The sequence below is a fragment of the Pan paniscus genome, chromosome 11 (genome assembly GCF_029289425.2).
Source record: "Pan paniscus chromosome 11, NHGRI_mPanPan1-v2.0_pri, whole genome shotgun sequence".
In the NCBI taxonomy this organism is placed as follows: domain Eukaryota; kingdom Metazoa; phylum Chordata; class Mammalia; order Primates; family Hominidae; genus Pan; species Pan paniscus.
This window is the reverse complement of record NC_073260.2, coordinates 40,129,655-40,154,610: the sequence shown is the minus strand read 5'-3', so window position 1 is coordinate 40,154,610 and position 24,956 is coordinate 40,129,655. Positions and strand designations below refer to the sequence as shown.

Below are 24,956 nucleotides of genomic sequence, written 5' to 3'. Positions count from 1 at the left end.
AATATTTTATCCCACATTTTACTTCTGATTCCTGGTAGCGAATGGCTGTAACACTGTGATGGGAAGGCTTTTCAGGTCATACCTGGACTCAGCAGAAAATCACGTCTTGATTAACTCACTCATTCAGCAATTACTAATTGAGCAACTGCTGAGTACCAGGGACTCTTTCAGGCGCTGGGGAATAGGTGAACTACTTAGAAGAGGCTCAGTTCTCAGGATACAACAACTATAAAAACAGACAGCTAAATAAATTAAATTTAAAAATGATCATAAGAGAAGACAAATCAGGGAAGGTGATGCTACCTTAGATTTGGGGGGATCAGCAGGAGATGATATTTGAGCTGAGACCTGAGAGGACAAGAAAAACTCAGTCATGAGGAGATCTGGCTGCAGCCAATGTGTGGGTCACAAGGTGGGATGGAACTTGGCATGCACAAGGAACAGAGACAAAGCCAACGTGGTAGCTGGGGGTGAGATGGTCTCAGATGGACTCAGCATGGGAGACAGTGGCTAGATGGTGATTGATTTGTTATGTCTGCCATTGACAAGGGAGCGGGGAGCCTCACTGGTGTGTGCTCCCTATTTGTAATCCCTGGACTAAATGATCTCAGCAGTGACATTCCAGGATCTTGTAGGCAAGGGCCCCATTCCAGTATAAGGGTGTGGCTTCCAGAAGGAAGTTGTGGCTGTGTTACTTCCAATAGGGTGGGTAGGGAGGGAAGAGTCCTTTGGGAAAGGGGTTGTCATTTGAACTGGGCTTTGAAGGATGCTCATTTCCATACAAAAGGGCGACATGTCCTTCTCCCTGGTACCTATTTTAGCCTGAAGAATCTGGGATGCTTCTTCAGCAATTTAGGCAAGGTGTAGCCTGCCATGGGTAAGGAAGACTATCTGTTGGCCGTTAGGTGACATAGACAGGACACTTCAGTTTTTCTGAGCCATAGTTCCTTCATCTTTAAAATGAGACAGCAATAAAATTTACCCCTCAGAGTTTTGTGAGAATTAAGTAATAAATTGGCACAAAAAACTTTATGAAATATGATACCAGCATTTTAGTATTTATAATTTATATATGAAACAGCCTTAATACAATATTGACACTATTAAATACTATTAGTAAGATTTAAAACTTTTTGTTATTATTAGGATGACTCTTGATGCTCATCCCTCAGAAGAACTTCATGATTTTTTCCTGAGTGTAAATTGTCACAGCTTTTGTGGAAAACAATGAGCAGTGTGCATCAATGGCTTAAAAAATATTCTTTTTGCCCAGGAATTCTACTTCTTAGAATTTAACAAAAATAAATAAGTGGACTTCTGCTTCTGGCCATGGTTGAGTAGCCTGTAGCAGCCTAATGCTCCTGCTAAGAACTAGAAACACTGAACAAAATACAAAAGAAAAGTTGTGTGTATTCACCCAATGGAATAATATACAGCAATGAAAATGAATTATTGCTACAAGAAAAACATCATGGATGAATCTTACAAACAATGTTGAGCAAAGGAACCAGATGCAAAATCTAGGCCAGGCAGGGTGGCTTACACCTGTAATCCCAGCCCTTTGGAAGGCCAAGGTGGGAGGATTGCTTGAGCCCAGGAGTTCAAGACCAGCCTGGGTAACATAGTGAGACCCCCATCTCATAAAAAAGCCCCATCTCCACTCCTTCTGGAATCTCCACCTGGCTCAGCCTGCCTGTTTCGACTCCTGCCTCCATCACGTCCATCAGAGTGACCCAGAAGTCCTCTGGCCCCTGGGCCTTCAGCAGCTGCACCTACATGAGTGGGCCTGGTGTCTGCATCAGCTCCTTGAGCTGCTCCCGAGTGGGGAGCAGCAGCTTTCGGGGTGGCCTGGGTGGAGGCTATGGTGGGGCCAGTGGCATGGGAGGCATCATCGCCATCATGGTCAACCAGAGCCTGTTGAGCCCCCTTAACCTGGAGGTGGACCCCAACATCCAGGCCGTGTGCACCCAGGAGAAGGAGCAGATCAAGACCCTCAACAACAAGTTTGCCTCCTTCATCGACAAGGTATGGTTCCTGGAGCAGCAGAACAAGGTGCTGGAGACCAAGTGGAGCCTCCTGCAGCAGCAGAAGATGGCTCGGAGTAACATGGACAACATGTTGGAGAGCTACATCAACAACCTTAGGCGGCAGCTGGAGACTCTGGGCCAGGAGAAGCTGAAGCTGGAAGCAGAGCTTGGCAACATGCAGGGGCTGGGGGAGGACTTCAAGAACAAGTATGAGGATGAGATCAATAAGCATACGGAGATGGAGAATGAATTTGTCCTCATCAAGAAGGATGTTGATGAAGCTTACATGAACAAGGTAGAGCTAGAGTCCCTCCTGGAAGGGCTGACTGACGAGATCAACTTCCTCAGGCAGCTGTATGAAGAGGAGATCCGGGAGCTGCAGTCCCAGATCTCCGACATGTCTATGGTGCTGTCCATGGACTACAGCTGCTCTCTGGACATGGACAGCATCATCCCTGAGGTCAAGGTGCAGTATGAGGAGATTGCCAACTGCAGCCGGGCTGAGGCTGAGAGCATGTACCAGATCAAGTATGAGGAGCTGCAGACGCTGGCTGGGAAGCACGGGGATGACCTAAGGCGCACAAAGACTGAGATCTCCGAGATGAACCGGAACATCAGCTGGCTCCAGGCTGAGACCGAGGGCCTCAAAGGCCAGAGGGCTTCCCTGGAGGCCGCCATCACAGATGCCAAGCAGCGTGGGGAGCTGGCTGTTAAGGATGCCAACGCCAAGCTGTCCGAGCTGGAGGCCGCCCTGCAGCGGGCCAAGCAGGACATGATGGGGCAGCTGCGTGAGTACCAGGAGCTGATGAACGTCGGGCTTACCCTGGACATTGAGATTGCCACCTACAGGAAGCTGCTGGAGGGCGAGGAGAGCCGGCTGGAGTCTGTGATGTAGAACGTGAGTATCCATACGAAGATCACCAGCAGCTATGCAGGTGGGCTGAGCTCGGCCTATGGGGGCCTCACAAGCCCCGGCATCATCTACCGCCTGGGCTCCAGCTTTGGCTCTGGCGCGGACTCCAGCTCCTTCAGCTGCACCAGCTCCACCAGGGCCGTGGTTGTGAAGAAGATCGAGACCCATGATGGCAAGCTGGAGTCCGAGTCCTCTGACGTCCTGTCCAAGTGAACAGCTGCAGCAGCCCCTCCCCGCCTGCCCCTCCTGGCTGACCCAGAGCGGGGGAGGGAGGCCGCTGTGAGGGAAGCACAGGGAACAGGAGATCCACCTCAGGCTCAGCCCTCGCCCTCAGCCCACGTTCGGGGGAGTTCACTCCCTGGGGCACCCTCCTTGCCCATGCCTCCAGCTACAAAACAATTCAATTGCTTTTTTTGTTGTTGTCCAAAATAACCTCAGCTAGCTCTGAAAAAAAATCTGCACAATTTTATACTTGAATTTGTATAAAATTCAAATATATATTTATATATAATGACATAAAATACATTAAAATGTATCTAAAACATAAATATATATATGTAAGTATGAAATATATTAGTAAATATATAAATATAATTTATATTTGTATTTATACTTTATAAGACAAATAAGCAACCATATAAATATAATGTATGTTTGAATTTATAGAAAATTTAATCTAATGGTGCTTAATATTAGGATAGTATTACTCTGAGGAGACACAAAAAGGCCTTGGGTTCTGGCAATATTCTGTTTCTTGATCTGGGTGGTGGTTCTGTGAGGTATTCACTTTGTGAAAAGTCATTAAACTGCGTTCTTTTGATTTTTGCACTTTTCCATATGTATGGTTCACTTTGATTTTAAGAGAGTTTCCCTAGATGAAAAAGGAAGTCATTGGTTATGTGGATAAAGATATTTATTACAGCATCATATATGTGGTGAAAAAGAGAAATTGCCTAACACTCCAATAATGGGAAATATTTAAATAAAATATGGTAATGATACCATCTTTAAAATGATGTTTTCAAGGGACTTTGTGTGGGAGAATTTTAATATTACATGATTAATTGAATAAATTATGAACATTGTGTATGGAATCTGGGCTTGGTGGGCTGGGTATGTTGGCACATGCCTATAATCCCAGCACTTTGGGAGGTCAAGGCCAGTGGATTGCTTGAGCCCAGGAGTTCAAGACCAGCCTGGGCAACATGATGAGACCTGTCTGCAAAAAATACAAAAATTAGCCAGCCTGGTGGCTTGCACCTGTAGTCCCAGCTACTCGGGAGGTTGAGGCAGGAAGATTGCTTGAGCCCAGAGGTCGAGGCTGCAGTGAGGCCTGATGGCACCACTGCACTCCAGCCTGGGCATCAGAGACCCTGTCTCAAAAACCAACCAACCAAACAAACAAAAAAAAATTGAGCTTAGGCTAACTGGGCTACTTCCTTAGCTCTAGAGACTGGAGGAAATGGGATAGGCTGGAGTGTGGAGACAACCTCTTCTGATTATAGGCTTCTCCTCACTGCAGCCTCTGCCATGGGGATACAGATTAGTCAGTGGAGTCCCCCCAACCCCTGCCAAAGGGAATGATTCAAAGGTCTGCTCAGTGTCTGCTTTTCCTATTGTAAACAAAGAAACAAACAAAAAACCCCACAGTGGACTCAATGGAGCCCTCCTCTCGGCCAATGGGATTCCAAAGAAACCTGAAAAACTAGTTCAGGCCATGATGGGAAGCAGGTCAGACATGCCTCATTATGCTCGCCTCCCTTTGGAGTTCAGGCACAACTGACCAGCATTAATATTAAAACAGAGATCTTAAGACCAACAAAACAGACTCTTTGTAGTAATAAGACACCAACTTCTAACCTGACTCTCGTATAATATCACATGACAGATAGCAGGCTGTTTAAAGTATCAGCTATTTTACCCCAAAATATATTTATTTGCCATATTTTGAAAGGGACCTGCAAAACCGTCTCTTGTGGGGGAAATTTACATTCTGTAGAGATTCTTTTCCCTTTCCAGGTCTTTTTCTGATCCTGTAGAGATTAGCTGAGAGTCTAGCACCTGTTAAAGGTGCCATCTATTGCCTCTAAGGGAGGCTGCCTTTGAGATTTCATCTATATAATAAGAACCTTGGTCTCCACAACCCCATATCTTAACCTAGACACTCCTTTCTGTTGATTCCAGATCTTGAGATAATAACTGAATTCTTTCAATCAAATGCCCATCAGAAAATCCTTGAATCCACCATTGACCTGTAAGCCCCTGCTTTGAGTTGTCCTGCCTTTCCAGGTTGAACCAATGTGTGGTATACCTCACATGAACTGATTGATGTCTTATGTCTCCCTAAAATGTATAAAACAAAACTGTAACCCAATCACCTTGGGCACATGTTCTCAGGACCTCTTGAGGCTGTGTTGGGTCGTGGTCCTCACATTTGGCTCAAAATAAATCTCTTCAAATATTTTACAGAGTTTGGCTTTTTTTTCATACACTACCTTCTAGGGAAGTGAAGCAGATCCCATTTCCTGACCCTGATCTTCCTTGTCCTCATCTCTCAAAGAGCACCATCATTCTTTAACCACCTCCTTTCATATCTCCACCATCCTGGGAGACCCACTTGCCTTTCCTCAGCAGCACTTGGCTCCGCTGAGTTAACAGATCTGGATAGTTCCCAGCACCCCTCTCCCAAGGCTTAGCATCAGTCCAGATGAAAGTCATGGGCAAGAAGAGAAATATTTTCCTGCCTGCACTGTGGTTTACAAACTACCTGCCCACAAATTTGTAAGTACTCCATGTTATTTTTTGGAGTTATACTAGTAATTCTTTCATTCCTCTTTCCACTCTGCCGCCCACCTTACCCCAGGCCAGTCATATTGGACTTATCATAACTGCTCTCATAATTACTGAAAGACCTGGGAGAGGTGTTGTAATCACCAAGTGTAAGAGCTTGATTACTTACGCCCCCATGCAAGCCGCCTTCCTCTTCTCTCAAGGATCCAAATGGGGATGGGGGGGATGCTTTCCAAATTTTCTAACTTGAGTTTTTACCACTTTTATAATCAGAAAAAAATGTAAAATAACGTTCTTTATCTCTATGAGTCATATAATGTTAGTATGCTGTGCCTGCAGATCACCTGGGGACCTTGTCAAAATGCAGGCTCTGATTCTGTAGGGCTGAGGCCTGGGATTCTGCATTTCAAACATCCCAGGGGATGCTGTTGCTGCTGGTGCAGATGGTGCTTTGAGGAGGATGGGTACAGGCTGTGACCCCGTCCCTTCTCTTCACCTCCCTCCCCCCATGTTTCACAGATCTTCACAGTTCACTGCCCATTTCGTGCAATGATGAGTAAGTAAGAGGAGTTTCAAGGAGGTTGAAATCTATACATGTTTGGGCTCAACACACAGCATTTTGGTGGTTATTTCTTTAGAGAACAGGTTCCCAGATTTGACCTCCTTTACACCCCAAACAGATATAACCATTTGAACCCACAGAAAGGCGCTTAGGAATCAAGAGGCAAAACTCTGGCCTCCGCTATGCCAGTGACTCAGTTTTCCCTCTCCCTATGCAATTGATGGCATTTTGTGTACATTGTTGGTAAAGATGATGATTTTCATGGTCCTACAAAAGGATCGTTATGGAGTTAGGGAGCACTAAGTCACCAAGTCTTCACTGGAGGCTGGAGGATCACTTACTGGGGTGTCGTAACAGGGATTTGAACATCAAAGGGGAAGGTGGCTAAAATACCTAGAATATCCTGAGTATTATGAGTCAAAGATAGTTTTACTTTCCAGTTCTATTACAAATCAAAAGATTACATTATGTCTTCTTGGAGAGATGGAGAGATAAATAGGAAAATACTGAAGCTACATTAGTGAACTATTTTTTTTATTATTTGAAATCAAGCAGTGCTAGGGTGGAAAAGACACTTAAAGGCCTCTAGTTCTGCCTGCTTATAGGAGATGCTCTGTAGAGTTTTGGTGCCATGGTCAGAGAATGCTCCCAAATTCAAAAGGAGTCTTCCTGAGGGATGGTTGTGATAATCTGGTCTCCAAACAAACACTTCATTGACAGGAATAAGTTGCCTCCCAGGAATAAGTTGCCTCCCCTACCAGTAGGTAGGTCTGACTGTTTGGAATTCTCTCAGGTAACTAGAAATCTGACTCCCTGTGATCTTCACCCAATGTCCCAAGGTTTCAACCAGGTGTTTCCAAACGTCCCTGCTGACAAATATCACCTAGGATGCTTACTTAGAATCCAGCCCAACTCCAATTTACACAAACAGATGCTCATGTCCCTCCTCGATATTTTGATTCAATGGGGCTGAGATGGGGTTGGATTTTTTTTTTCTAATAACCATGCTGACTCCCTTCAGGCATATGGGCATATGGAATCAGTGAAGGAGGCATTTAGATACAAAGGTTCATTCCTTTGACTCCAGAGAAAAATCCATTATTGAAAGTGGCAGATATACAGGTTGGCTGACTTCTTTATTTCATATTTACCATATGAGTTGCTGGGTCATATTTTTTTCAACTGAACATAAATATGAGATACACACACACACAAGCGCATTTTAAAATGCCCCTGTCCTTATGATTGTGAGAAAGATAAGTGAAGCTGTTTTAAGGTAGATACAACTAAACAAAGGATAGAGGAAGAAAATATTAAACTGTGAAAAAACCTTACAAATATAGTTGTGATTAACAGCAGGAAAATTGAAGTCAATGTCCAATACTGAGGTTGGTGGACTGATTTTCATTTTAAATGTTTGCCCAAACTAGGAAGAACTACAAAGATACTCATATATCCTTCAATCCAATACTTTTCCCCCTAGAATTTTAGGGTAAGTAAATCATTCAACAGAAAATAAAGACCTATTCACAAAGATCCTCATAGAGGCATTATTTATAATTTTGATAAAATTATGAAAAAATTCAATATCCAATAATAGCCTGTTAAATAAACTGAGGTATAACTATGGAATAAAATATGCAGCTACTAAAATTACTTTAAAAATCTATGTCAATTGGAACTAATGCTTATAACATTCAATGTAGTATTGTGGAAAAAAAATTAATCCATTTACAGTTTTTTGGTATATAGCTGAGAGATGAGAACAAGGAAAAGTACACTTTTGCTAAACAATTATTTGCTTAATAAAAAATATATTTAAAATAATACCATTAATACAATATTATATGCACAAAGCCAATAGAAAATTTTATTTAGAGGAAGTAGAGGATTAGGCCTTTGATAAATGTCCATTGAAATCAAGGCCTCCCTCTTTCATAGGACCCTAACTAAGGTCTTTGAGGTGTGGAGGGAAGGCTCTTAGAGTCAACTGGTTCAACCTCCTAAGCATTGTAAGGATGTTATTTTAGCAACCTTGACATTTGATACCCTTGGACCTCTTTGACTTCCATTACTGGTAAGCAAGCTGGGAAGTTTTCCTCAAAGCTCACCGCCACCTTTGGGAGAGATCCAGTGTGGTGGGTGGTGGGTAGAGGCAGATGGTCAAAAGCGCAACTAGGAAAGCCAGACTTCCCATCTCAAATTTTGTTTGTTCAGACCAGAATTCTTTTGTTCAGAGCAGATTGGCACCAACTTCTCAAAATTTGCATCGGAGAACAAAGATTCATGTTTGAGTAAAAACAGTGAGAATAGCACAGCTTGCTTCTTAAAGGTTCCTCCTGCCCCCACTCCCACCCACTCAAATTCTCTATTTCTGATCTTTCAGGGGCAGGGGAACCCATGAGTCTGATTAGGAACAATTTCCTGGACTAGAGGCAAAAGCCTTTGAGTCAGGGCCTCCTGAAAAAACGAATTGGCTCCATGGGGACACTTTGAGAGAGTTGGTCTGGGGGCTGCTGCAGGGGCATTAGGGGCATTTCTGGGTGAGGGTAAATGTTCCTGAGCATCAAATTTACCAGGTTAGAATCTGGATAAATGGGATATTACTAATTATATTGGCATGAGCTGGATTTATGTATAAAGAGCAGATGTTTCACAGTCAGAAAGCCAACACTCAATCTTGGCTCTGCCTATTATTAGCTATGGGATTTGGGTAAATCACATTCCTTTTCTGGACCTTAGTTTCCTTACTTATGAAATGGGATAACAATTTGTCTTGTACAACTCACAGGCATGTTGTAAAAATCATTTAAATACTAGATTGGAAGTACTTGATAACTTCAAAAGATTGGGTATGCTAGTTATTTTAATAATACTGGAAATAGTGATATTGCAATTCTGAATTTTATTTTGGGGTCTTAAGTATTGATTCCTATAGGCTTGTAATTATTTAGGGAATGATGAATAGACTCCCATGTATTGAGGTTGTATTACAAGTTAAATTCTTTTTCCATCTAGGCTACAGGAGGGTTGGGGGTAGGGGGTTGGTCAGTGGAGGGGTGGTAAGCCAGGCAAAGTATGTAAGGAAGACATGCCTTCAGAAAGCCTGCCCAGACACCTCAGGCCTTGTTTGTTTTATATCATTGACTTGTCTATAACGAGGAAGTGTGCACGCCAATGTCATAAATGATAGGAGAGAATCTTGAAGTCTTTTGCAAGAATGATGAATCAGAGGTGCCTGGGATGGAATCAATATACCATAATTAACTATTGCCTTCCTTATTGACAGTAAGCTAGAAGATTTTAATTTTTTTACTACTATACACAATACTGTGATGAAATTCTTGTATACATGTACAAGATGTTGTATGGGGCACACAAACAAGTATTTCTTTTGGAAAAAGTCCTAGAAGTAGAAGGGTCAGGTCAATTGATATGTGCATTTTAAAATTTGATGGGCGTTTTCAAGTGGCCTTCATCGGTTAACTTCATGAGTTTACACACAGAATGGGCCTGGAGAATGTCTCTTTCTTCACATTTTCACCAACACTTGACATCTATCTTTTTACTTTTTACCAAATAATTCTCTTTTCTCTCACCAGCTGTGATATGCAGCTTTGCATGCTCATTGTGTGTATATTTTCTGTGTATTGCCTGTTTATTTCCTTTTCAAATTTTTCTGAGGATTTGTCTTTTTCCTGTTAGAAACTCTTTTTTAATTATTTTATTTTATTTTTTTTCTTTTGAGACGGAGCCTCTCTCTGTCTCCCAGGCTGAAGTGCAGTGGCGCGATCTCGGCTCACTGCAACCTTCGCTGCCTGGGTTCCAGCGATTCTCCCACCTCATCTTCCCGAATAGCTGGGATCACAGGCACCTGCCACCGCTCCTGGCTAATTTTTGTAGTTTTTTAGTAGAAACGGGGTTTCACCATCTTGGCCAGGCTGGTCTTGAACTCCTGACCTCGTGATCCACCCGTCTTGGCCTCCCAAAGTGCTGGGATTACAGGCGTGAGCCACTGCGCCCAGCCTAGAAACTCTTCATATGCTCCATATATTAATCATTTACCTGTTAAGTATGTTGCAAGTATTGTTTCCCAGACTTTTAAACCTGCCTTATGGTGTATTTTAACTTAAAGAATTTTACAATTTTTATGAGGTTAAATTTGGGAAACCAATCTTTCTTTTCTTTCTTTCTTTTCTTTCTTTCTTTCTTTCTTTCTTTCTTTCTTTCTTTCTTTCTTTCTTTCTTTCTTTCCTTTCTCTCTTTCTTTCTCTCTTTCTTCCTCCCTTCCTCCCTTCTTTACTTCCTTCCTTCCTTCTTTCTCCCTCCCTCCCTCCCTTCCTCCCTCCTCTCTCTCTTTCTCTCTTTCTTTCTTCTTTCTTTTTGATAGAGTCTTGCTTTGTCGCCCAGGCTAGAGTACAGTGGCACCATCTCAACTCACTGCAACCTCCGCCTCCAGGTGCAAGCAATTCTCCTGCCTCAGCCTCCCAAGTAGCTGGGACTACAGACGCGCACCACCATGCCCAGCTGATTTCTGTGTTTTTAATGGAGTCAGGGTTTCACCTTGTTGGGCAAGCTCATCTCGAACTCCTGACCTCAAGTGATCCTCCCACCTTGGCCTCCCAACGTGCTGGGATTACAGGCATGAACAACTGCGTCTGGCTGGGAAACATTTATTTTACAGTTCCTGGGTTTTGTCTCTTGCTTAGGAAGACCTCGCCACCCTAAGTTAAAAAAATATTTACCAGTTTTCTTCACCAATGTTTTCATCTAATATTTTTATGATTTCGCTCTTTAATTCATCTAAAAGTTGTTTCCTGGGGATGGATGGTGTGAATTAGGAATCTAAGACAATTTCTTCCCAAATGAATCGCTAATCGGTTCACTTCCACTTGTGAATTAGTCTATTGTTTCTCCATTAATTTCAACTACCATCTTTATTGTATACTTAATTTTCATATATACTTGAGTTGGTTTCTAGGTTTTTAATTCTGTTCCATTGATCAGCTTATCAATGTCTGTATGAATAATAGACCATTTTAATTACTACAGCATACAATGTGTTTTGACACCTGGTAGGATCTGGTAGGATAAGACCCGCATTAAAAATGCTATTGAATTTAGATCAAAATTGCATTGATGGATATATGTGGGAAAAATCAGTATATTTTCAATATTAAGTCTTGAAATTCCCAACCAGGAATATAGTTTATTACTTCATGTATTTAGGTTCACATCATTAAGTACATTTTTTACTTATCTTTAAATAGATCTTGTATGTTTTAAAAATTATATTTATTTTCTAGATTTTTTGTTGCGAATGGAATCCCTTAGAATTATTATTAGATTAATTAGTACCGGTATATAGGAAGCCTATTGAATGAATTATATTGATGGGCTTATCCACAGTTTTTTGAACTTTTTTATTCTAATAGCTTTCAGTTGTTTCTCTTGATTTTTTTTTTTTTTTTTTGAGACTGAGTCTCGCTCTGTCGCCCAGGCTGGAGTGCAGTGGCATGATCTCGGCTCACTGCAAGCTCTGCCTCCCGGGTTCACACCATTCTCCTGCCTCAGCCTCCCGAGTAGCTGGGACTACAGGCACCCACCACCACACCCGGCTAATTTTCTGTATTTTTAGTAGAGACGGGGTTTCACCGTGTTAGCAAGGATGGCCTTGATCTCCCGACCTCATGATCCACCCGCCTCGCCCTCCAAAAGTGCTGGGATTACAGGCGTGAGCCACCTCGCCTGGCTTGAATTTTTTTTAAGTGGGCAATCATCTGCACTGAGTAAAAGTTTGTTTTTTTCTTTCCAATCTTTATATCTCTAATTTTCTTATCTTTTGATCCCCCAGAACACTAATGACTAGTACCCATGACAGCAATCAATTCTGTCCTGCACTTATCTTTAGTGGGAATGCTTCTAAGAATTCCCCATTAAATATTTAACTACTGAGGGTTTCTGATAGACAGCCATTTTTTATGTTGAGGAACTTGCATTCTATTTCTGACTTACTGAGATTCTAAGAAATTAATTCTTAATGTTGAACTTTATTGAATGCTTTTTGTATTTATTGAGGTAATTAATGTTCCTTAATCTCTGTGCTGAATTGTAGGATGAATTTCTCTAATGTTGAAATGTCTTTCGTCCCTGGGCTAAGCTCTCCTTGGAAAAAAAATGTATTCTTTAATATACTCTTGGATTTTATTTGCTAATATTTATAATTTAGGATGTTTGCCTCTATGTTTGCAAGTGACAATTGGCCACCACTCCCTGATGATTCTTATTCTCCTTGTTCTCATCTCTAATGTCATTTCATTGTTAACTATAATCTATGGCCACCTGAGGCATCTTACTCTTCTCCAAACATGTCAAGCTTTGTCACACTTCAAAGCCAATACATTTACTATATCCTTTGTCTGGACTTCCTTCCCTGAGGTGTTTGTGTGGCTGGATGCTTATTAATATGCAGGCACCTGAATTTATCGCCACCTTATCTAAACTAGTTACCTGCTATCATTCTCTGCTCCTTTGGCCTGCTTTATGTCCTCTGTGGTACTATTTCTATCAGAAAGTGTGTTATTGACCAATTTGTTTCCTTGTTATTATCTGTTTTTTCCCAATAAGTTGTCACTCCATGCTCAGGGGAATTGTCTGCCTGGGCACTGCTGCATGTAGATCACAAAGTAGATGCTCAGGAAATATGTATTAATAAATGCTGCCCCCCTGCCCAGATAAGATGCATGGGAGACAAAATTTCTCAGTTGCTTTAGGTTTGAATTTTTTTTTTTTTTTTTTTTTGGTCTCCTTCATTGCATGCTAGCTGATTGGCATAGGATTCCAATATATAAGTGGCAGTCTCTGTATATGTAAAATGAAGATAATAAGGCACCTGTCTCATGGAGATTTTAAGGTCACTAAATGTGAAATGTATATAAAGTACTTATTGCTATGCAAGGCATGTAGTTAGCATTCAGTAAATGTTGCTGTTACTGTTATTGACCACTCCCTCACGAAACACCCGACAGGCCTCCCTGTGTCTCAGTTTCTCCTCATTCTCAAATGTGGTCAGCAATTCCAGCTCCCTTATTCCACAGGGTGCTGTAAGGATTTAACATAAACATGGCATTTGAAAATGATAGTGTTATGTGAACACTGTGACTCTTTTCTGCCATACCCAAGAGAGAGCCTCACTAAAGGAACCCAGGAGGCAGCGCACCCAGTGAGCAGGGCAAAACCTGGAGCTGGACAGCCCTGGGCTCAAATCCTGACTTGACTATTGACCAGCTGTGTGACTTTGGGCAAATTTTAAGCCCCTTTGATCCTCATATTGGTTGTTATCGCTACTCACCTCTGTAAAATAGGGAATAATGGCCATTTCACAGGGTTACTGTGGGAATTAAGTGAAAGCGAACATGTAAAAAATTCAGTTTAGCACTTTGCACAAGAGTGGGCTTAATGATCATTTAATAAATATCTATTAATATTATATTTTTCTATGAAACGAATTGGCAAACCATGATTTAGAGCATTCTCTTTCCAATTTTCCATCATCAAAATAATCACACTTCGCACATCTTCACTGGCAGATTTCACAGTTAGTGGATTCGGGAAAAGTTATTTACTTGAATAACAAATTCTTCGTCCAATTCTCCAACCTGCACATTCAAGTGGGGGTTGTTAGAGATCTGCGTGCAGTGTGGGTGGATTGCAGGAGGCAGTGATCGTGGTCGTAGAGTTAATGCATAGGACCCTCGCTGTGTGCCAGTCACTGTGCCAAAGAGCTTTACAAACTCGCCCTCATTCACTCTCATCGTACGGATGAGAAAGCAGAGGTCCAGAGAGGATAGAAAACTTGCCCAAGGCCACACAGCTAATCAGAGTCAGAGGCTAGAGCTGAGCCAGCAGCTAGACTTCAGAATCTGTGTCCTGTATTAGAATGGAGCAGAGGCATACGAGTACAGCGGCTTTCTTCTCGGCCGCTTGCAGCATGTCTGAGAGAGGAAGCAAGGGGTCTCGATATCCTCCCCACAGCAAAGGGAGAGATCTCAGCACCCAATCTGTCAATTTTCTTGGGTATAAGTTATTTGCTCAGAGAATGTGCTTGACAAATTCTTTTACAAATGAATGAATAATCAACGAAGAAGCGCATCAACAAATGTAGTCTTCTGAAGACCCCTGTAAATAAGGCTACCAGAATATGCTGGAAAGGTCACAAAGAGAAACACTGGATTCACTTTTAGCCCAAACTATGGATAATGCTCAATCTTAGCATCTATTCTTGGCATATGCAGTAAATCCTCAGTTAATGTCATTGATGGGTTCTTGGAAACTTCAACTTTAAGCAAAATGATGTACAGTGTGATAGAAACAATTTTACCATAGACTAATTGATTTAAACAAGAGTTAAATTGCTACAGCATACAGTATGTCATTTTGCTTAAAGTCACAGTTTCCAAGAACCTATAGACGACATTAAGAGAAGACTTAGCTGTGTTTTCTTCTATTAATTATATTTGTATATGTGGCAGGCTGGCGTCACCAAACTTAGAGCTGTGTTTCCCAGCTTCTTTTGAAATAAGGTGTACCATGAAATGGATTCTCTCCAGGGGAATGTGAATGGAATTGATGAATGTCACTTTCTAGCTGTGGCGGTTAAGAAATAAGTGTGTGTCTTCTTTCTTCTTTCATTTTCCTCGTCTGCTGACAGAATGAAGAGGACCCTGAAGCCCTAGGAGACAAGAACAGAACCACAAGATGGAAAGAGTTTGGGTCCCCAGAAGGTGGCCCACCAACTGTCAATATCTGTGTTGGATGTTCACCTGAATGAAAAAACTTTTATTGTATTGAACCACTGGAGTTTGGGAATTTGTTATAGCTGCTAGCATTACCTTATAGCTGCTAGCATTACCTTGTTTATTTTGTTGTTGGTAAACTGGTAAATCTATAACTAATAAGTAACAGGAACATACGAAGGATGCCTCAGAAGCTCCCTCTTCCTCTCTACTAAAGGTACAGGAATGGTTATTATAGTTTAAAAGGCAGTTTTACATAGTCATTGAACCCTTATAACTTGGCGTATTTACTGTTATATGGAGAAGATTGGAATTCAGTTAAGTGGCTTCTCCAAGGTCACTCAACTGGCAATTAAGAGGGAGATGCGGACTCCAACCAAGGCTTGTCTGGTATTGCAGCCTCTACTACTTCTGTCACAGCACAGTAATGAATGTGAAATTCTATGGGGATAAGTTCCCTTTCTGTCAATATCATGTCCAAGATGTTTGGACATGTCCTTCTCCCTCCTTCTTTTCACCTTTGTCTCTGCCAGAGTTTCTTTAAGATGCAGTGCCCAAGGCTTGTGATTAAAAACAGCTGCAGAAGCAGGACCAAAACATTACCTAAAAATAAGTAGCACCTCAGAACACAATGTGCATGGACTTCTGGGAGGTGGACAGAGTTGGTGGGGTGTGTGACATAGAGCTGCCGTAGGGAAAGCTTTGGTTCTCCACAACAGGCATCTCTTTCTGTGGTTGGCTATTCCTGGGAGTCTCAATGAACTTGATCTCAGAATCCAGGGCAAAAAAAATGGACTCACTCTTCTGCTAAGGAATGAGAAAACTTCCTTTAAGAGTTCATTATCCAATTGGTTCAAACGTATTTAATAAAATGGAAGAACTCTCATCGAAAATATTAGGTAAAAAAAATGATGCAAAATAGCCTAATCAAAATTTAATTAATATTTTTATACACACACAGTTTGCAAAAAGATTGAAAGAATACACCTCAGTGTTAACAGGAGGTATTTCTGTATGATGAGCACAGGGTTGAAATTTATTTATGTTTAAATTCTTTTCTGTCATTTTTAATTTTTGTAAAATAAACACATACTACTTTTGGAATTAGAAAAACATGTTAAGAAAAAAAAGTAGAGGTTAGTTTGCCCTGAATGAATTTAATTTTAAAATAGACTTTGCTTGTTTTCAAATTATAGCTTTGTCAAGAGATACAAAAATTAAATGAGCTACAGGTTCTGTAACAAATAATAAATTTATATTTATGTTATAAATTATATAATGCACTATCAGACTAAAATTGAAAGCTACCAGATTATTCATATAATATTCAATTTCAAACTTTTAGATTTATTCTGAATTGCCTAATCCACTACAGAGTTCAGATAACATAAATTTTCATTTTGTTTTTGATATTTTGATTTATTTTTCCTAAAAAAAATGACACAAGCAAATAAACTACAAATGCAAACCTGTGTAGCTAAAATTGAAAAGCAAACTAGATGACAAAACATGTATATAAATTTGACAGAAAGTTGAGATTTACATTTTTTAAAGAGTATTTAAAAAGTTATTTATAAGAAAATAATCAAGTCTTTAATAGGTAAATGAGCAAAAGCTATAAGCATATTTTTCTAAAAATATATAACTAATAAAATAACAAATGTATAAATGCATTTATACATTTCATAATCATAATCAATGCAATGCAATATAAGCAACTATTCTAGACCCCAAATCCTGACAAAAATAATTGTGAAACTAGAAAACTCCTCTCCAGTCTTCTTGGAATGACCTTAGTGAGCTTCAAGAGCCAGAGCTGCCACTCTGATTCTTTCTTTTAGTTATTCCAATTATGGAAATCTGCTTTGCAGATAATTCAACAGAAAAGTTTAAATGAAGAAAAAATTAATTTGAGATGGAGTCTCACTCTGTCACTCAGGCTGGAGTGCAGTGGTGCGATCTCAGCTGATTGCAACCTCTGCCTCCTGGGTTCAAGGGATTCTCATGCCTTAGCCTCCTGAGTAGCTGGGATTACCAGTGTGTGCCTCCACACCTGGCTCATTTTTGTAGTTTTAGTAGAGACAGGGTTTCACCATGTTGGCCAGGCTGGTCTTGAACTCCTGACCTCAAGCAATGCATCCCCAAAGTGCTGGGATTACAGGTATGAGCCACGGTGCCCGGTCTAATATTTTCTTAAAGTATAAGGAAAAATGCTTGAAACAACTCAACTGATTCACGGAATAGGAACAGAAGTAAATTTTTGTGTCCTGACTTAATGGAATAATATAAAGCAATGATTACAATGGCAATTATGAAAACGATAGAACTATAGAAAATATTTATCATGCAATATTAAATATTAAAGAATATTCAACTATATTTCTGCTATGACTTTAATAGTAAAATTATTTGCACCTACAATCAGGGATGGAAAAGAAGAAAAAATGAAAGTAGTTAGATCTCAGTGAGGTTGTGAATGAACTTCTCTCCTTCTTTAAGCTTTAAAAAAATTGTTTGAATGTATATATGAATGAAAAGAAAGAAAATTTATATTTCTTCTTATCTCCATAAAGAAAATGTTTCTAAATATGACTCTCTGTGAGATTTGAGTTGATATAATACCTGTTTTAGAAATAAAATGGTTAAAAATCACTACAACAGATTAATTAAACAAATATTTATTGAACTTTGTGTTGCTTTCCATTGCTGCTGTAACAATTTCCGCAAACAGGGTGGCTTAAAACAACACAAATATATTATCTGATGGTTCTGTAAGTTAGAAGTCAGACACAGGTCTCACTGGGTTAAGATCAAGGTGTTGACGGGGCTGTATTCTTTCTGCAGGCTTTAGAGGAGAATCCATTTTCCCCCCTTTTCCAGTTTCTAGTGGTCACCTGCATTTCTTGGCTCATGGCCCCTTCCTCCATCTTCAAAGCCAGTAATGGTAGGTTGAGTCCTTCTCCACATTGCATCACTTTGCCCCTCTCTTCTGCCTCTTCTTCCACTTTTAAGGACTCATATGATTAGATTGGGCCCGCTGGGTTAATCTCGCTTATTTTGAGGTCAGTTGATTAACCACCTTAATTGCATCTGAAATTTTAATTCCCTTTTGCCATGTAAAGTAACATATTAATCATCATTCTGCCTACTCCCAGCTCTTCCTCTGTGCCAGATGTAGTGCTAGGAGATGCTGGGGAATTGGAGAGATGGGTACAAAGATGAAGTTCATGGTTAGATATTGAGATCAGCTCTGGAAGAGAATGCGTACAATACCACGGAGACAGTGCTTAGGCTCACAATAAATTAATAGATGATTTGCAGAGACTTGGGAGAGAAGCATGGTTCCTTCTGGGCAACTCGAGGGAGGTATCATTGTGGATTAGCATTTGAATTGGGCATGAAAAGACAGGTAGGAATTGGATAGAAAAAGCAGGCAGAGGAAACCAGTAGTATTTCAAGTCAGAGATAGCAGATCTAAACTGGTGAAATAGCCATTTTTGTAAGGGGAAATGATCAAATATTTATTTTTAGTTCAACCTCATACATCAAAGCAAAATGCATGGAGGCATATGACAGCAATAAATGTTGCAGGAAAAATTCAGAAAGCCACTTCCCCCCTTTTCTAAGTTTGAACTTCTAGTTTGTTTGCTTTATCAGCTGTTCATTTTCTGACTTTTTTCCTTACACAGCCTTGAAGGTGCCAGTTATGCAGCTCTTTTCCAAGAAAAGTAGCCTCTTAGCATTTTTTAAATGACATATAAAGCCTTATGCTTTCAGCAGGACAAATTCTGCTGTCTTGATTTGACCAGCTGGAGCTAAAGGCTGACTAATAGAGAAACTCCTCCCTGGTGCCAATCATCTGGCCCTATCAGACTTTGCTTAGGGCAGTTGAACGGGAGAGATCAAGACATAGCAGAAACTCTGAGAGAGAGGGTGGGGTGGAGGTGGGAGAGAGAGTGAGAGAGTGGAAGAGCTAGGCAAGTATTGGTTCAGAGCTGCTATTGCACCCTTTAATAAGTTTCCCACTACTGAAGGCTTCCTGGATGTGTATCTGTTTCTTGAAATCAATAAAAATGGTGTTTGGCATGTTTCAAGGAAAAATCATGAGATACCACCAAACCTCTGAGTTTGTGTCTGCAGGTTATTTTGATTATTAAGATTTTCATATTGGCTTAATTATTCATGAGCTGGAAACAGTCCTTGTGGTAGCCAAGTGCTGGATACCTTATCTCACACAGCTCCTAATTCAGATAACTACCCAGGGATTTTTTTTCTCCCAAGTCCTGACCAGACATTGTAACACATCACATCACTTTATTGCTCTGAGTTCAGGTCAGGATAAGGATGCTCCTAAATGCCTCGGTGTAAAATTCAGAGAAGATGCCACACAGAGAATAGTATTGCTGTGGACTCTGCCTCAATACCCAACTCTAAATGGCAAAAATGAAAAGATATGGTTAGAATGAATTGCGAGCCTTTGCATTCAAATTTGTGGAGTTTTCCCCCCGTAATAATAGAACTCAGTAAAAATTCAAGTCAGGGGAGGGGTCATGAGGACTGCTGGGTTACAACACAGGCAAACCTCTAAAGAAAGAATATAGTAGACCAGCTAATACATTAATTTGAGAAAGGGAAAAAAGGGTGACAAAATGAAAGAAGACACCTTTGAGTGGTATTATTAGTAATTACCATTATAAAATGGAATAAAATTAAAGCAGACAAGAAAAATAGAGAAAAGACATGGTTCACAAAGCGTTTCTCAGAAATTCAGAAACAGGGAGATTTTGACACAACCCCTTTTTATAATCATAAGCTTCAAGGAATTATAAAAAGGACATTAGAAACAATAATTGGAAAACTGGAAATCATTACCAGCCAACAGGAAGCAATAGAAAATAGTCTTGCAGATGAGAGGGTAAGGACAAGCAAAGCCAAGAAATTCTATAAGTTGGGCTTTGAAACAAGAGACAGTCTTGAGGACTGGCAGAGGAGAGATGTTCTCCAAGCTATAGGTAAATTTGAAGGAAGCAAAAAGGAAAATAGGAGGAAAAGAGGAAGAAAACAAAGGAAAATTCTTACAATAAGTTTCCTGAATAACTATCACAGAAACAGCCCAGGAGCACCTGCAAAGAGAAACCCAAATAAAGTTGCACCAGGATAATTAGTGGCCAAAAATTCTTGAAGTCCCTGTGTAAATAAAATACCTTAACATATGGAAAAAGAAAAATTCTATCCTGTATGTCTCAATATAATAAAAAATAGTACCATATTTAGCGACGGCCACTCTAAGAAAAAAATGCAGTGAATGGTTCCTGAGTTATTCCAAAAATAAGAGCCCAACCCCAGGTTTGGTTTCAAGCCAAAACACACCTTTGCCTGGAAAGGGAAGACAAGACTTTTACACAGCTACAAGATCCACAAAAATTAATCAGTCTTGGTGCTGCAAGAACACCTTCAGAGGTCAGAAAGTTTTCTTATCCTCTTATCCCAGGTGGGCTTAAGACAAGGGCTGTGTTGTATAAGATGACCAGCCATCCTGGTTTGCCTGGGATTGTGGGTTTCCAGGGATGCAGGACTTTCAGTGCTAAAACTGTGACAGTCCCAAACTGAGATGGTTGGCATCCTAGTGCTAGTTTCCCCTATGTGACAACATGGTCAAGCTAATTGGGCTCAAATGTTAGTAAATATACATGTTTCAAATCCTTGAAATTCTTCAGGTGCTGCATTTTACAATTTATTATTACTTTTCTTTTTTTCTAGGGAAAATGATCCTAAAATGTTCAGCATTTGATCGTTAATTTATCCATTCAATTAAATATGTATTGCAAGCTTTATATGCCCTGGGCTGGGTATGGGGTTGCAATGGCAAGTAAGCGCCTCCCTTAATGGAGCTTAGAGTCTAAGTGGGAGAGGAAGATATGAAACCAACAGACATATATATGCTTATAATTAGAAATGTGATTGATGGTACAAAGGAAAAGAAGTGATATGATTGAGAAGGCCTTGGGGGATATAGCTTGGACTAGGGGAGGGGAGGTCTGGTCAGAAAAGCCCTTTTAAGGAAATGATATGCAAACTGAGACCTGAAGGATGCAAGGAGAGAGAAGCTAGAGGAAGAGTCAGGCTGCACTGGGGAAATGATGTTGCGGATGGAGGCAGAGGGCAGAGAGGTTCCAGATGAGGAGCAGCATGTGCAAAGGTCCTGAGGCAGGAAGGAACTTGTTGAGTTGAAGGAGTTGTGAGAAGGCTGATGTCTTATATGAATTACAGGGAAAGAGAATTGCTTTTCAGCTGGAAGAGTTAGGAGGACCAGAAGCAATGGTGGTAAAAATGGTCCAAGCAGAATTGTTGGATGGGAGAGAGTGACAGACACAGGGATACATAGACATATTGAGAGATACACGCAGAGGGAAGAGAAACCAAGAAGGTTAAAGGTTAATGGTGGATGGTGATTCTTTCTGCTTGAACTCTTCTAATAGTAGTAGCCTCTAATATTAGTATAGTGGCCCTGAGGTCTTTCTTGACAAACACATATTTTACAAGGCTTTTGAACACAGATGGAAGCAGAAACTCTGAAACAGCCAAAAATAAGACAACAGCAGAGATTTAGAAGGTCATGCCATAGAGGATACAACCCTACTGAATCTGAGATTTGCTAAAACGAACAGAAAAAAACCACAAAGGCTGTCTTCAGCTAAGTGCCAGAAGGGGTGCTGGCATGTCTCATGTCCAGAAGACCCAGAAATGGCTGAATATTGCTCACCACTCCATCTTAAGAGGTCCCCAAAGAGGTATACCTGAGGGACTATGGCATACCAAAGCAGCATATTCTTGCTGAGCTTGTGCCCAAACTGTAAAGTAAAGCTCTGGTAAACTTGGCTGAGAGTGTGACTGAGGCCCAAAGCTTAATGGGGGCTTCTCTCAATGGTGAGGGCTAAACTCAAGTCATATGACCAGTCTGCATCAGCCTCAGGAGGTCAGAGGCTGTCTTAGCCTGTTCAGGCTGCTATAACCAAAAACTATAAACTGGGTGGTTTATCAACAATAGAAATTTATATCTCACAGTTCTGGAGGCTAAGAGGCACAAGGTGCCAGTAGATTTCATGTCTAGTGATGACCTATTTCCTGGTTCATAGATTGTGCCTTCTTACTGTGTCTTTATGTGGTGGAAGGAGTGAGGGTCTTTCCGGGACCTCTTTTATAAGACACCATTCTCATTCATGAGGACCCTACCCCCATGACCTAATCACCTTTCAGAGGCCCCTTCCTAATACCATCACCTTGGGAGTTAGGATTTCAACACATGAATTCAGATCACAGAAACATTCAGACCATGGCAGAGGCCAAATAACACTCATCAGAAAGAGAGAGTGAACTGCAGGATCATATCTCCTCCCATGAAGAAGACTCTGGTGCTCTCATCACCAAGTTCATGAAAAAGAACAAATAGAGGGGGTGAGCCACACGCCAATAGGCATGATTGTGAATTACTCAGGGCCTTTCCCACAGGTACACATAGCCCAGTCAGGGCCCTGGAATCTGAGCTTGCAGCTCGGAATCCACTTCTCTTGGAGCAAAGCAAGGAGATGGCTGTAGATGGGTGGAGAGTTTGAGTGCACCTGTTCCTTTAGAGGCCTCCATTCCTGTAAACCCAGTAGCCTAACAGCCAAGACTAAGGTTGACTAGGGCATGCGCCACCTTTCTTGGGGAAGGAGATTAGCAGGCTGCATGGGAAATCCTACTGTGATGTCCACATAGCTGCTGGGATTGGGATAAATGTCAGATGGTCCACAACTCTAGGTAAAAGAGAGACAACAAAACTACTCCTTTCCATTCTGTGTCCAAAGTCTCCTTTGAGAAGGAGATGTCAACTGGAAAGGATCAGGCAAATGTAATTAGAAGGGATTGGAAACCTGAGACCAAGGAAGAGAGGGGAGTGGATTCAAGTCTCCCAGCCTAATTACATTTCACCTTAGTGTACTAGAAAAGTGCAGGGAGGTGGGCTCAGTGATTCTGAGTCATTGGAGAGTCAAATCTCCCTGAAAAACTACACGCTATAAAAGATCATGTACATTTGAAAAGTGAAAGAACATGAAGTTTTAACAATATAAAAAAGGAAGTAAGAAATTAAAAAATGGAAAGTGATGAAGGGTCAGTTCCAGAAAACTGGGCACTGTAAACTTTCCGTGGGGTAAGCTATCTGGTGCATAAGAACCCTAGGAGGTAAGTCATATTTTCCACACTTTATAATAGAGGAAGCTTAGGTTTATAAAAAAAACTTTATGACAGTTGGTGAGGATCTAGGAATTAAACCCACATATGTTGATGTGGAGACATAGTTAAATACAATTAAAACTCTCTCCGGTGGCTCCAGTATACCATGTCACCTCTTTAAATGACACGCAAGCAATCCTGAAAAACTTCTAGCACCGGTTACCAGGCATGATGATCTATATGAATCCACACTTGTGGTTCCTGGGTTAGCTGGTTCTATTAAGCCTTAGCAAATAAATATTGTTTCTTTTTGTTTTTGTGGACTGGCAGAGAGGAGCTGCCAAATCTCTATATCTTGGCATCAGTAAGTCATCTAGATAATTTTTTGAGAGCTGGATGCTTTTCCTAAAGCACAACTGAATCCATAACCTGTTCATTACTCAGGGTAAACCTGTAGGGAAAATTTTTCTATGACTCCAAACTCCATCTTTGGACCTGTTAATGATTGTAAATAAAGTCTAGGTGAAGAGGTAAAAAAGTGTATTTTAGAGTTTCAAAGATGAAACAAAAGAAAGAGTCATGGCTAAACCATTGGACAGGGTGGGACAACTGACCTAAACCAAGAGGATGGAATTTAGCCAAACTAATAGCCCAATGCTCAGCCATGGGGAGCCTCTCTGTTGACCAAGAAGACCAGGAAGAGGCTTTCTCTACAGAAATACAGGCTCTGGCTAGCAGCAGGCTGCACAGGAGCAAAGGGAAAGTCAACATGTGGATGCAGATGTGGGTGGCCTGTCCCAGGAGACTGAGGCCCCAGGTGAGCAGGGCCACCATTTCCAGATGGTCCTCTGAGAACATCGCTTTTTTATTTGGGGGCGTGTGTGTGGTGCAAGACCAGGGGTTGGGACACGTGTTACATCAAGTTCTTGTCCCATTCTCCTTTGCTTCCAGAAGGCAGAATAAGAGCTTCCATCAAAACAATGACAAACAGCAACTCTCTCCATGGTTAACTAAATCTACAGGCACCTACATGCCAAACAGCACAGAGAAACATTCAAAGCCAAGCCAAGTATGTATGCTAAGAAATTTCAAAATAATTTTAAACCCAAGGAAGTCAATACATTGTGTGGATTTTAAAATATAGCTCAAGTATAACTGGAAACTCTGAATTTTCATTTTAATTCTTGCCATAAGATTCCTACTAGTTTTTTTATATTATTGGCTTGAAAGAAATGTTGGGTTTTATTTTTTTTTATTTTTCTTTTTTCTTTTTTTTTTAGAGACGGGGTTTCACTATGTTGCCCAGGGTGGTCTTGAACTCCTGGGCTCAAGTGATCCTCCTGCCTCAGCCTCCCAAAGTGCTGGGATTACAGGCATGAGCCACCATGCCCAGCAAATGTTGGGTTTTATATGACAAAACTGAAAGTCACAAAAAATGAAGTCAAAGACCAGAGAGGATGGGCTCAGCCAAATTTTCAGTGTTATTGAAAAGCCACCGGGTCACATGAGGCTAATGTGAAATATAGCAGACACAGCCTTCGGAGTTGGAAAGACCTGGGTTTGAATCACACTCTGCCACTTAGTGTCTGGCTTAGTATTGTCATATAGTAAATGGACTAATAATACTTATTTTAGGAAGATTAATTGAGGTGATG

General features: G+C 40.9%; 1 protein-coding gene across 1 annotated transcript; it reads left to right on the top strand.

Moving 5' to 3' along the window:
* The first annotated feature begins 873 nt into the window (after positions 1 to 873).
* LOC100971145 (keratin, type II cytoskeletal 8-like) lies at positions 874 to 3,153 on the top strand. Its single transcript, XM_063593826.1, is given in 2 exon segments — positions 874 to 905; positions 1,650 to 3,153. Coding segments are annotated over 2 exon segments (1,536 nt in total).
* The last annotated feature ends 21,803 nt before the right edge of the window (positions 3,154 to 24,956 follow it).